At 44.2% G+C, this 13,310-nt stretch overlaps 1 protein-coding gene across 2 annotated transcripts in view; it reads left to right on the top strand.

The window, feature by feature from the left end:
- Nucleotides 1–13,310, top strand: part of SNX7 (sorting nexin 7) — a 246,637-nt gene that overhangs the window by 106,225 nt on the left and 127,102 nt on the right. For both annotated transcript variants that reach the window (XM_063939845.1, XM_063939844.1), the window contains exons 2-3: nucleotides 6,446–6,628; nucleotides 11,452–11,562. In XM_063939845.1, coding sequence (XP_063795915.1) covers nucleotides 6,446–6,628; nucleotides 11,452–11,562 — 294 coding nt within the window. The remainder of the gene's footprint in view (nucleotides 1–6,445; nucleotides 6,629–11,451; nucleotides 11,563–13,310) is intronic.

Raw genomic sequence — 13,310 nt, forward strand, 5'->3', positions numbered from 1 at the left:
CAATGTCCACTGCTGCATCCCATTACAACAGGAGCTAACAATCTTGACTATCTATGCAGCAGCCTCACAAGTTCTAGCAAGCTGAAAAAAATCTGGCTTGTTCTGTTTTGAGATTTGTTTGGCTGGTCTTTACACTCCTCTCCCTCTGAGTTGTCAAATATTTGCTGCCGATTTCACATAACTTTAATTAATATTTTCTGAGCAGAGTTTATTTAATTCCATTTTTGTATTGACCTATCTTCTATCACTTAGGAAGGGCGAGGAGCAGCACAGGATGCAGAAAGATCTGTCACAAACAACTAGGCTCTTGCAGTGTATTCAAGACATTTAAAATGACAAAATGAACACCAGGTATTCATTTTTCTTGTCCGTTTCCATGTCTTAAGGCTGGGGCCACACATAGCGGCCAAGCGTGTCCCGTTCAGCAGGACCCACTTAGCCGAAAGGAGCCTGCATATGGTCTCCTATGCATCCGCTAACACACATGCGGCGGTTCCGCTGCCTCCGGATTCAACTGAGCCGGATGACAGGACAACGGGATTTCAAGTTGAACACATACATTTGAATGTGTGTGTTCACACAGTGCAACTGTGCCACACTGTGTTCTATTGAAATCCCATCGTGGCACTGGCCGGATCCTGTTCTGCAGCGAGTGAACTTCCTGGCCGGCGTGTGAACATAAAACCCTCCTTCTGGCCAGGGGCGGATTGGGAAACAAAAGTGGCCTTGGAAAAAAATCTAGAAATTGCCTCATGTTGGCGGCACAAAACCAACTGTAGGAGAAGACAATACCAAAGTAGGCGGGATTACTTTGCATCTTATATACATTGCGCCAAGTAGCCCCTTATACACATTGCACCAGGTAGAGCCCTTTATACACTTTGCACCAGGTAGAGCCTCTTATACACATTGCACCAGTTAGAGCTTCTTATACACATTGCACCAGCTCGAGCCTCTTATACATATTTTGCTAGGTAGCACCTTATACACATTACACCAGGTAGAGCTTCTTACACACTGTGCAGCAGGTAGAGCCCCTTATACACACTGCGCCAGGTAGCCCCTTATACACATTGCACCAGCTAGAGCCTCTTATACACATTGTGCTAGGTAGCACATTATACACATTACACTAGGTAGAGCTATACACTTTGCACCAGGTAGAGCCCCTTATACACATTGCAACAGCTAGAGTTTTTTATACACATTGCACCAGCTAGAACCTCTTGTACACATTGTGCTAGGTAGCCCCTTATACACATTGCACCAGGTAGAGCGTCTTATACACTCTGAACTAGTTAGAGCCTCTTATACACTTTACAACAGGTAGCACCTCTTATACACATTGCGCCAGGTAAAGCCTCTTATACACATTGCACCAGGTAGATGCAGTAACATGGCGGGGTAATATATTTAGCAATACAAGATCCAGGGGCAGTTCTGGACCTTGTGGCACTCAGGTGAAATTTTCCGTTGGTGCCCCCCCCCCCATTGAAAATAGGGACAGAGCGCGCATCAAATATATAGGGGCATGACCTCATGGGGAAGTAGAGTGGCCACATAATAGTACTAATTCACATTACACCGCACAGTAGTGTATGTCAGTTACATTCAGCGGTGCAAGTATGCGGGTACGGGTGGGTACGGCGTACCCTTAAGAATTTCGCCGTGGGTACGCCGTACCCACACCGACGGGCCGCCGCTTGCTACCGCTGATGTGAGGGGAGGAGAGTGCAGCCTGCGCCTCTCCTGCCCTCAGTGTCTTCGTTCAAATCAGCGCCGCCCGTGAGCCAATCAGAGCTTGCGGAGCTTTGATTGGCTCACGGATCGCGCTGAATATTGAACTCACCCGCCGGAGACTGAGGGGAAGGAGAGGTGCAGGCTGCGCTCTCCTCCCCTCACACACGGGAGACAACACAACAGCAGCAGCGCTGAGCTGGGGAAGGGGGGGGGGGGAGGCAGCACTGTGGGGGGTAATGTATATCTGGCACTGTGGGGGGCAATGTATACCTGGCACTGTGGGGGGCAATGTATACCTGGCACTGTGGGGGCAATGTATACCTGGCACTGTGGCGGGCAATGTATACCTGGCACTGTGGCGGGCAATGTATATCTGGCACTGTTGTGGGCAATGTATATCTGGCACTGTGGGGGGCAATGTATACCTGGCACTGTGGGGGGCAATGTATATCTGGCACTGTGGGGGGCATTCGTGTATCTGGCACTGTGGGGGGCATTCGTGTATCTGGCACTGTGGGGGGCATTCGTGTATCTGGCACTGTGGGGGGCATTCGTGTATCTGGCACTGTGGGGGGCAACGTGTATCTGGCACTGTGGGGCAACGTGTATCTGGCACTGTGGGGGTCATATGTGTATATGCCCCTCCCCCATATGTGTATCACGCCCACATTTTCATTGGCCACGCCCCATATGTCATTTGGACACACCCATTTTTTTTGGCACCCGCGCCTTTGGCGCGCGCACACAGTACCTGTAAGACATTTTTTCTACTTGCACCACTGGTTACATTACACCATACAGTAGTACCCCTTATACATATGATGCCAGGTAGAGACCCTTTTATTGTTTAAAATGAGTCCAAGTAAAAACTGTCTGCTGAATTTTATTGAAAATAACTCATAAATTTCACATTAACTCACAGTAATTTTTAGATGTATATTGTTCAGCAACCTGAATGATTACACCAGTGCTGGTTGCTGGCATAGGTTGACAAGGTAACCACCCAGGGGTGCCGCATGAAAGGAGTACCACCAGTATGGTGCAGATCATTCACCATATACAGCATCTCACAGTAAGAGACAGCCACTGTATACTATGCACAAAACCCAGATCAATTAGCTGCAGAGACCAGTGACGCTGGGGAGCAAAAATAGTGGTCAAGGGGTCATTTTTTATTAATTATTCATTTATGCTGCATTAAAAACATTTGCCCCTCTTATGCAGCCAGAGTTCTATAGCTAACTGCTGGTGCTGCAGCTATCTCAGTGCCCCCCCCCTCTCCCTCTGCCCGGTGGTAGGAGCAGCGGGATAGGAAGGAGGCTGTTAGCCCTGCACAGTGTTACACCATGTGACAGCAGCGCACAGACAGCGCCACTGTGCAGAGCTGACAGCCTCCTGGCAGTGTGGGAGCAGCAGCAGCTTCGAGCAGGGAGCTGGCAATGATCTCTCCCTCCCCGCTGACAGCCCATCGCGGGCACTCCACTGGATGCTTACACAGCTCACCAGCGGCAGCGGTTGCTGCAGTGAGCTGATCCTGTCCGGGTTTCACTGAATCCCACAGTGGCGCCGTCCACTTTTCGGCGCTATACGCGGCTGCATAGCCAGCATATGCGTCGGGCCAACTCTGTGTGCACGTCACATGCAGCGGTGCGGGAAGCGGCACATGCAGCACAGTGGGGTGCTCCCAGCAGGCAACAGGTGATCGTGGTGGGTGGGGGAGCGGTGCGGACAGTAGGCGGGCGCGCCTCCTTTTCCTGACAGCCGGACGGGGGCTCTTCTTATAGCTGCCGGTGGCTGCAACACACAATGCTCATTGATATGAGTTGTTGGGGGCGGGGCCACATATGACAGGCGGCCCCGCACACCGATCGGCCCACCGGGGCTCGCCCTAGCTACGTGGTGCATATCGTTCAGTCGTTCATGAAATCGCTCAGTGTGGCCACTCTATCTCGCTCATTATCGTTCATCTGGGAGTCCAGGAAGTTCAAGGGAAAACCAGGAACGATATTGTTTATCGTTCATGTCATCCAGTGTGGCACTGCCTTTAGTCGAGAAATTAGAATCTCTGTCCCAGTGGTCAAGTAGCCCAAACTAGTGTATTACGTGTTATATATTGTCTTTTACACAATTACCGACATTTTAAAATGGTTTTCAGGGATACTTCATACATGACACAGTCTCGGCTGACTATGGAACTCTACAATCGTTTAATTTCTGTTTCCAGACTATGGGCAGTATCCTATTGGCTGCTGTAAATTACCGCAGCTAAAGGTCTCGCCGTGGCTATCCTAATATTTTTTTCCTTTTTCTAAAATTAAATATCAATTTAAGAAGCTTAGGAAGTAAGAACATTTGATAAGAATTGCATTGTGTGACAAAAAAACACACAATGTTAATGTGGTGTTGATTTACAATTTTAACATAAGGAGATTTTGATAAATAGATCCTGGGTAGAAGTCTAAAGTTAGCCTTTCCCTGGCTACTACGATCTAACAAAGTGAATAGAAGCCAGTTGGGTAAAATGACAAATGTAGGTTTATATCTGGTCTATCTGTACACATAATACGATCCATAGCTACACAGGATCTGCTATGAGCGCCTAATCAGATAGTTTTATATTTTAAAACGACATCATGAGCGCTGTTAAAAAAGCACTGTGTATATGCTTTAACAATTACCAAATGCAAAGAGAAAAAAATTGGCTGCGCTTATAATGTAGTTAAAAGTAACCTTATTAATGGAGAGCTGACAAACCGATAATAATAAATAAAAATGTTTATTTAAAATGTTAGTATACCAATGTAACTGTAAGTACGATATTTTAAAGGATTAAATGTATAAATATACTCTGAGCTGACCCTAAGTATTATACAGCAGGTAAAAATTATTACTTAATAAGTAGATAACTGGTAATAACATGGAAAAAGGGGCGTTATTATGACATGCATGTAACAATCAGATCACTACTCACTGAGATGGAATTAATCACAAACGAAATGAGACTACACAGTGTCTATAAGTACAGAGGCAGCATGTACTTTAAGATGTAGAGTGAGTCCCGACAACAGGTGATTTTAATTGAGTAGGATGATTTAATTACCTCTCCTGGGATGTTACTGCCGGGCGTCCCCGGTGTAATCCACTAGAGCCCTTTCTGTAAAGAAATAGTAGTGGCAAATTGCTCTGAAGGAGACTGTTCCCATGTACTGAAAAGTGTCTCTGTATAAAAACGGCTTTTTCCTGGAATCTCCCGTGGGCTGGTATAAATCCTTTAATATGCCCACTTACGTGCGAAAGGGAGTACGCCGTCCGATGCCAAGATGCTATTAACAGGGTTACTGTATTTGCTGTGCATCAACGTGAGCCTGGGTTTCCAGGTGTAGAGGGTAAATTCTCTCACTGTGGCTGGAGTGTCCGTACGCGGCAGCCGCCGCTATCAGCAGAATGGAGCCGTTCGGTAAAAAGCGCTGGCCGGAGCCGTCCGTGATGTAAAGCCAAAGCGGATGGGTCAGCAATCAGAGAGGTAGTGGGAGGAGCCTAACGCGTTTCGTCACGATCACGTGACTTTTTCAAACGATCCATGACTGCTTATATAGGTTGAGTATCCCATATCCAAATATTCTGAAATACGGAATATTCCGAAATACGGAGTGAGACTGAGATATTGAAACCTTTGTTTTCTGATTGCTCAATGTACACAAACTTTGTTTAATATACAAAGTTATTAAAAATATTGTATTAAATGACCTTCCGGCTGTCTGTATAAGGTGTATATGAAACATAAATGCATTCTGTGCTTAGACTTAGGTTCCAGCGCCATGATATCTCATTATGGTATGCAATTATTCCAAAATACAGAAAAATCCGATATCCAAAATACTTCTGGTCCCTGGCATTTTGGATAAGGGATACTCAACCTGTGATATATCTATTAAAAGTTGCATTGTATGGGCAGTACGGATGGTGTAATGGCTAGCATTACTGCCTACCAGCGCTTAGGCTATGGGTTCTTTTCCAACAAAAATTGAACCCTAGTGTGTAAATGTGTGCTAGTGTGTACATGTGTTTAGTGTGTGACCCTAGTGTACCGTATTTAGGGCAGACTAGATGGGCCACGTGGTTCTTATCTGCCGTCAAATGCTATGTTTCTATGAGCTTTTTCCATCTGTGGATGAGCAGAGCCCCGGGCTATTTGGGTGAGGATTATCTAGGTCATAGAATTAATTTTTTTTTATTGTGTCATATGTGTTTCATACTCTAGTCTCACTCAGAATTAAAGGGAAATTAATGATTATTTTGCAGGCTGCATATTTGTGCCGAATTTTATGATTCAGTCATTTTAAATGTATGTTTTTATTGTAAAGCGTACAAGTTTTACACTTTTGTATGTGAAGTCATACATGTCATTACATTGCATCTTATACAAAAAGGATGGTTTGGGAAAACGGGGAGATATTTGAATGTTATTTTCCAGTACATCATAGTATTCATATAGGCTTGCCATACTATCCCTTTAATGATTTACACAGGTTCGGTGGTGAATTAAACTACTGTATGCTGAAATGTAGGCTTCAATTTAGCCAGCCACAGAACCTGTGTAAATCATAGGTGTCCCAGATTATATAGTTTGGCAAGCCTACTGTAGTATATAGTACATGTTAGGAATATAATATTTTTACTAATTTGTATGTTTTGTGCTCCATAGGATGCAACACTGAATGATGGGAATTCATTTAGTCCTTTGATGTTGGCCTCTCCATTGTCCATGATAAATCAGATTAAATTTGAAGATGAACCTGATGTCAAGGACCTCTTCATTACTGTTGATGAACCAGAAAGTCACATAACCGCAATAGAAACCTTTATTACATACAGGATTGCAACAAAGGTCAGTATCTATTTTTAAATTAATTAATTTGAAATGTCTATTTCTTACTAGTGCAGCACACATACTGGTCACAAAGAATCTGGAATGATCAATTTTTATTGTCCACATCTGTGCATTTGGGATATATCAGGGCTCCTGGTAATAAACAATGGTAAATATTCAACCAAGAGCAAGCTTTCTTTTGCGTAACATATAGATCAGAATGGTTAGGACTTATAAGGACTTGATCTGTCCATTCCTGTTCAAAAGAGTTTAATGCAGTCCTTCTACACTGTTAAATAGGATTGGATGGATTGAGTCTTTGGGGGAGATGTACTAAGCCGTGGAGAGAGATAAATTACCAGCCAATGCTCCCATGTTACAGGCTGGGTTTGAAAAATAACAGCAGCTGATTGGTTTGTACTTTATCTCTTTCCAAGACTTATGCCCGCCATACACTTGTGTGATGCCCTGCGACGTGACATCGCTGGGCTTCGCACTGGCACCTGAACTGCCAAAGTGATTACCATGCGATCATGCAATAGATCGCATGGTAATCACTTGATGGGAACGTCACTGCCATGTAGGAGCGGCCTCTGGCCACTCCTGGCGGGTGCCCAACACGCAACGCAGTGCGATTATATTGTATGTGTTTTTAAAAACACATGCAATCGCACTGCAATGTGATAAATATTAAGTGCAGCACTTAATATCTTGAGACGCGAGATTTGACCGGCGTGCCCGCGCGTTGCATGGTGCACAATATGTGCATACAGTCATGCGATTAATCGCACAGATGCGCATGATTGTATGCAATATCGTATAAGTGTAAGGGCCCCATTAGAACAGATTTGTCCTCACATCTAGCCTCAGTATTGATTAAAATGATATGTTTCATACGAAATACTACATACTGTAGACACCCGGTGTTAGTTAACGTGCTTACGAGTAGGTGCGACTAGAAGGGCTCTTGAACGTGGTAGTGCTAGTAAGGTAACTTGGGTAGCTTACCAGTTAGTACGATTCCATCGTTTTGCTTTCTCTTCTCTAGAATACCTTAACACCCTTCCTCCCCAATCCAACAATATTCCAGTGGCTTGAGGTGTGCCAAATGACAAGCAATGAATGTGACATTAATGGCTACAAACTATGCAGCTGGGTCACTTGCAAAGTAGCGGTAGATGTGGGCAGCTGAGGAAGCCCTATTTACTACCTTATACTAAGGTGGGTGGAGGGGGGGTTCATGCATCTGCAAGCGGAAACTCATTTGTATCTAGACTTGCGCCAGCCCATGCTCAATGCAAGAGATGTGTAACATACAGAATTGTTCTCCCTGTAAGCATGACTCCAAATCACGCACACATTAGTTACATGCTCTAGACAGGGTGAATAGCTGGCTTGCTGCAGGCTTTTTGGAAATAAGAGGCATACAGGCAAAACCTATTGACCTAAAACAGATCCCCCCTCCCCCCCCAAAAAATATTGCTCTCTATTAAGGGATTATAATTTCAAAGTAACATACAGCAAAATTATCTGGCTTCAATGACATGTTCCCAAAATGACAACGCCATAACCACTGATTGAACTGATCCATATATTTAAAATATGCAAGTACTTACCAAGTAAGTAATTTTCTGAAGATCTATACTGTACATCAGTCATCCATTATAACATAGGGGTATATTCAATTGCGGTCGAATTGCCGAAATTGTCGAAAAACAGGTCATTTTCGACACAAAAAAACCTGTCGAATTTGATTAGACAATTCAATACAGTGCTTTTCGACAAAAATCCTGCCGTTTCATTTTCGACTTTTTGCAGTTCGACATTTTTTCAATTCGACATGTCTGCAATGTTAAAATGCGGCTTTTCGACAAAAGTATATTCAATTGAAGAATGTTGATTCGACAACAATGCTTTTCGACAGTCATTTCGCCAATTTCATTCCGCCTCATTTTTCTGTCGTGATCTAATAATTTTTTTTTAAAACATGTATTTTTTGGTGCTTTTATGATTGCTAATAGCATATCTATTTATATTAGAAGGGATTATCTACTTGGTTTGTCTATTTAGGAGCCACAAGTATTATTTAATCGATTTTTTTAAAATATTTTTTTTTTTTTTACTAACTACAATAATATGGAGAGATCAGTGCATGTTTTTCAGTTGGAAGGGGTGTTGAAAGTGTTAAAATTCCTGAAAAAAAATGCGTGGGGTCCCCCCTCATAAGCATTACCAGCCTCGGACTCTTTGAGCAGGTCCTGGTTGTAAAAATACGGGGAAAAAATTGACAGGGGTTCCCCCATATTTTAACAACCAGCACCGGGCTCTGCGCCTGGTCCTGGTGCAAAAAATACGGGTGGAAAAAAGACGTAGGGGTCCCCCGTATTTTTTCCACCTGCACCGGACTCCACTAGTCAGAGAGATAATGCCACAGCCGGGGGACACTTTTATATAGGTCCCTGCGGCCGTGGCATTAAATCCCCAACTAGTCCTCCCTAGCCGGGGTACCCTGGAGGAGTGGGGACCCCTTAAATCAAGGCCCCCCTCCTCCAGCCACCCAAGGGCTAGGGGTGAAGCCCGAGGCTGTGTCCCCCCCCCCCCCATCCAAGGGTGGCGGATGTGGGGCTGATAGCCTTTTGTGACAAAAAAAAGAATATTGTTCTTTGCAGTAGAACCACAAGTCCCAGCAAGCCTCCCCCGCACGCTGGTACTTGGAGAACCACAAGTACCAGCATGCGGGGTGGAAACGGGCCCGCTGGTACCTGTAGTTCTACTACAAAATAACGCAACGCACACACCGTGACAGTACAACTTTATTACATACATGCACACCTACATACACACATACTTACCTATGTTGACACAAAGCAATCGGTCCCCTTCTTCACGTAGAATCCACGGGGTACCTGTAAATAAAATTATACAACAATCCTGTGTAGATCGGTCCTCTTCTTTGTTTTTAATCCACAAAGAAAAAAATGAAGAACCCGAACCATGCACTGAAAGGGGTCCCATGTTTACACATGGGACCCCTTTCCCCGACTGGCGGGATCCCCCGTGACTGCTGTCAAAGAGGGTCCATTCAGCCAATCAGGGAGCGCCACGTCATGGCACTCTCCTGATTGGCTGTGCGCGCCTGAACTGTCAGTCAGGCATCACACTCGAGATACAATGTAGCGCATAGGCGCTCCATTATATCCAATGGTGGGAACTTTGCGGTCAGCGGTAGACCGCGAGGTTATGTGGGGTCACACTTGTGGTCTACCGCTGGGGGAACCACAGTCAATTTTCCCCCCGTATTTTTGCAACCAGGACCGACTCAAAGAGCCCGAGGCTGGTTATGCTTAGGAGGGGGGACCTCACGCAATTTTTTTCAGGATTTATTGAACACTTTTGTGAGGTCCATGAAGTCGAATCCAGGCCGCCCACTATTCGTCAATTGGTCCGTTTTTCGACAGCGGGACTGTCGAATCCGTTATTTATTGAATATGTCGAATTCGGGTCCCGGCGGGAGGGTTTCGCCTGTCGAATTGTGTCGAATCCAAAAACAGTCGAATTCACGCCGGAATTCGACCGCAATTGAATATACCCCATAATCTATAGCACTATTTAAGTCCAAGGCCAACTGTGTTCATCTGATAAATACACTGTGTTTAATTTTTTTTATTCTTATTTAATTACATTTCCTCCAATGTAATTTATATTCTGTATAAGTTTTGAACTCCTATTATGCACTGTACACAAGTGTTGAAAGGCCCTTTTATTTTCTTTAGTAGAATAGCCATACTTGATTTAATTATGTTCTCTCTCCCACTTGGTTTTCAGCCTTGTCAATGTACTAATAACAAAATGAACCCCTTCATTTAAAGCATTTTCAGCCTGCACAATCTGTTTACCGTGCGATATCAGGCTTGGTGCTTAGGCTTTATTTTTAATGCCTTTCATCTCTGTTCTGTCTGTTGGTAGGTGAACAAAAGAGGAATGGATACTTGCATAGAGTTCATTGTTCTATATGCAGAAATACTGGTACAATGCACTTAGCTATTTGAGTGACTGATTAGGGACAGAAGAAAGTACGGTCTGTTCTTTCTCCCCAGTCTTCACATTGCTGGGAAGGTATAATTCTGATCACTAGGAATACTTCCATTCTATCACCTTTAAAAAAAACAAATATAAATAGCTTATTTTGAAAACTGTGCCATATTGTGTTTAAAGTTCCTTTCCTAAAATTGCTAAAGATGTGAGATTAATGGAAAATGACATAAATACAGCTAAATTGTGCTTACAGTAACATCTGTACTGATTTTGCATGAATTTATGATGAAATCATACCAGCAGCGGTTTGCAACTACTAAGTATAAATCTCATCCTGCCATTTTACTGCACAGATACTGGATGCATTTTTTTCTAGCTTTACATATTTCACAGGGTTATGGAGTGTGTTGCCTATTTATGATTACTGGCTAAAAATATTTGAGATGTTAGATTTTCCTTCCTGATCTCTTAAGGGCCCTACACATATGGCGGCGGGTGGGGAAAGTGACTTCACTCCCCCCGTCACCCGGCTCCATAGCAATGCATGCTAATATGGACGAGATTGTCCATATTGGCCTGCATGCATAAGCGGCGGGGCACCAACGATTAACGAACGCGGGGCCGCGCATTGTTCATTGTTGCTGCCTCCACACTGAATGATATGAACGAGTTCTCGTTCATTAATGAATGAGAACGTTCATATCATTCAGTGAAATCTGACAGTGTGTAGGGCCCATAAGTCTATTAATGTAAGCTATAAGCAAGTGTTAAAGAAAAAACACCATTTTTTTTATTTGTTCTTTCAGACAACTCGCAGCGAGTTTGATTCTAGTGAGTTTGAAGTCAGGAGGCGATATCAAGATTTCCTATGGTTGAAGAGCAGACTTGAAGATGCCCACCCAACTTTAATAATTCCAGTAAGTTATCATTATCAGGCCAGTGATATGATGCAACACTCCCAACGTGACGATGAAGAAACAACAACGTTTTAAGGGGGCTATTTACTAAGCCTTTGAGAGAGATAAAGTGCCAGCCAACAAGCCCCTGTCATTTTTCAAACACAGCCTGTAACGGTAGTTAGGATCTGACTGGCTGGTACTTTATATCGCTCCACTTTATCTTTCTCCAAGGCTTAGTACATATGCCGATATGTATTAAAAATAATGAGATTCCCATCTGACCTTCGTAAAAAAGAATATACGGGGCCTGTTTCAGAGTTTGACGGTAACGGCACTTCAGCTGTGTCTGGCACACAGTGGCTATACAAAAATATGCAAAGGCCACAGGAGTTGTCTTGTGTAAAAGGTTACCCACTGCCAGCTTCTTGCTGAGACGATACTGCGCCCAAAGACGAAGCTCTGGATCTTGGTGTAATTGTTTGCAGTACTGCCTCACAGCACTAAGGTCATGGGTTCGATTCCCACCATGGCTGTGTGTGGAGTTTGTATATTTTCCCTGTACTTGCGTTGGTTTCCTCCCACAATCCAAAAATATACTGTAGGTTAATTGGCTTCTTACAAAAATTAACCGTAGTATGAATGTGTGTGCGTATACAGTAAAATGTGCTATGAAAATAGGATTTTAATTACCTACCGGTAAATCCTTTTCTCGTAGTCTGTAGAGGATGCTGGGGTCCACATTAGTACCATGGGTTATAGACGGGTCCACTAGGAGCCATTGGCACTTTAAGAACTTGATAGTGTGGGCTGGCTCCTCCCTCTATGCCCCTCCTACCAGACCCAGTTTAGAAACTGTGCCCAAGGAGAAGGATTTACCGGTAGGTAATTAAAATCCTATTTTCTCTTAGTCCTAGATGATGCTGGGGTCCACATTAGTACCATGGAGATGTACCAAAGCTCCCAGTATGGGAGGTAAAGCGCTGAGGCTCCTGCAGAACCAATTGACCAAACTTTAGGTCCTCAGAGGCCAAAGTATCGAACTTGTAGAACTTAGCAAACGTGTTCGACCCAGACCAAGTTGCTGCTCGGCAAAATTGTAAAGCCGAGAAACCCCGGGCAGCCGCCCAGGACGAACCCACCTTACGAATAGAGTAAGCCTTAACAGATTTTGGACACGGCAAGCCTGCCGTAGAATAAGCATGCTGGATAGTGAACCTGATCCAGCGAGGAATTGTCTACTTAGAAGCAGGACACCCAAACTTGTTGGGGTCATAAAGGACAAACAGAGAGTCTGACTTTCTGTGACAAGAAGTTCTCTTCAAATAAATCTTCAAAGCCCTCACAACATCCAAGAACTTTGAGGTAATTGAGGAGTCAGTAGCCACTGGCACCACAATAGGTTGGTTGAAATGAAAAGCCGACACAACCTTCGGAAGAAATTGGTGATGCGTCCTGAGCTCAGCTCTATCGTCATGGAGAATTAAGTAGGTGCTTTTGCAGGACAAAGCCCCCAGTTCAGACACAGACCTAGCAGAAGCTAATGCTAACAGTGTGACTGCCTTCCAAGTGAGAAACTTGACCTCAACCTCCTGTAAAGGCTCGAACCAATACGATTGCAGGAACTGCAACACCACGTTAAGATCCCAAGGTGCCGTAGGATGCACAAAGGGAGGCTGGATGTGCAACACCCCTTTCAAGAAAGTCTGAACCTCAGGGAGGGAAGCCAACTGTTTCTGGAAGAAAATGGACAAGGCCGAAATCTGGAC

The sequence above is a fragment of the Pseudophryne corroboree genome, chromosome 9, assembly GCF_028390025.1.
Source record: "Pseudophryne corroboree isolate aPseCor3 chromosome 9, aPseCor3.hap2, whole genome shotgun sequence".
In the NCBI taxonomy this organism is placed as follows: Eukaryota; Metazoa; Chordata; class Amphibia; order Anura; family Myobatrachidae; genus Pseudophryne; species Pseudophryne corroboree.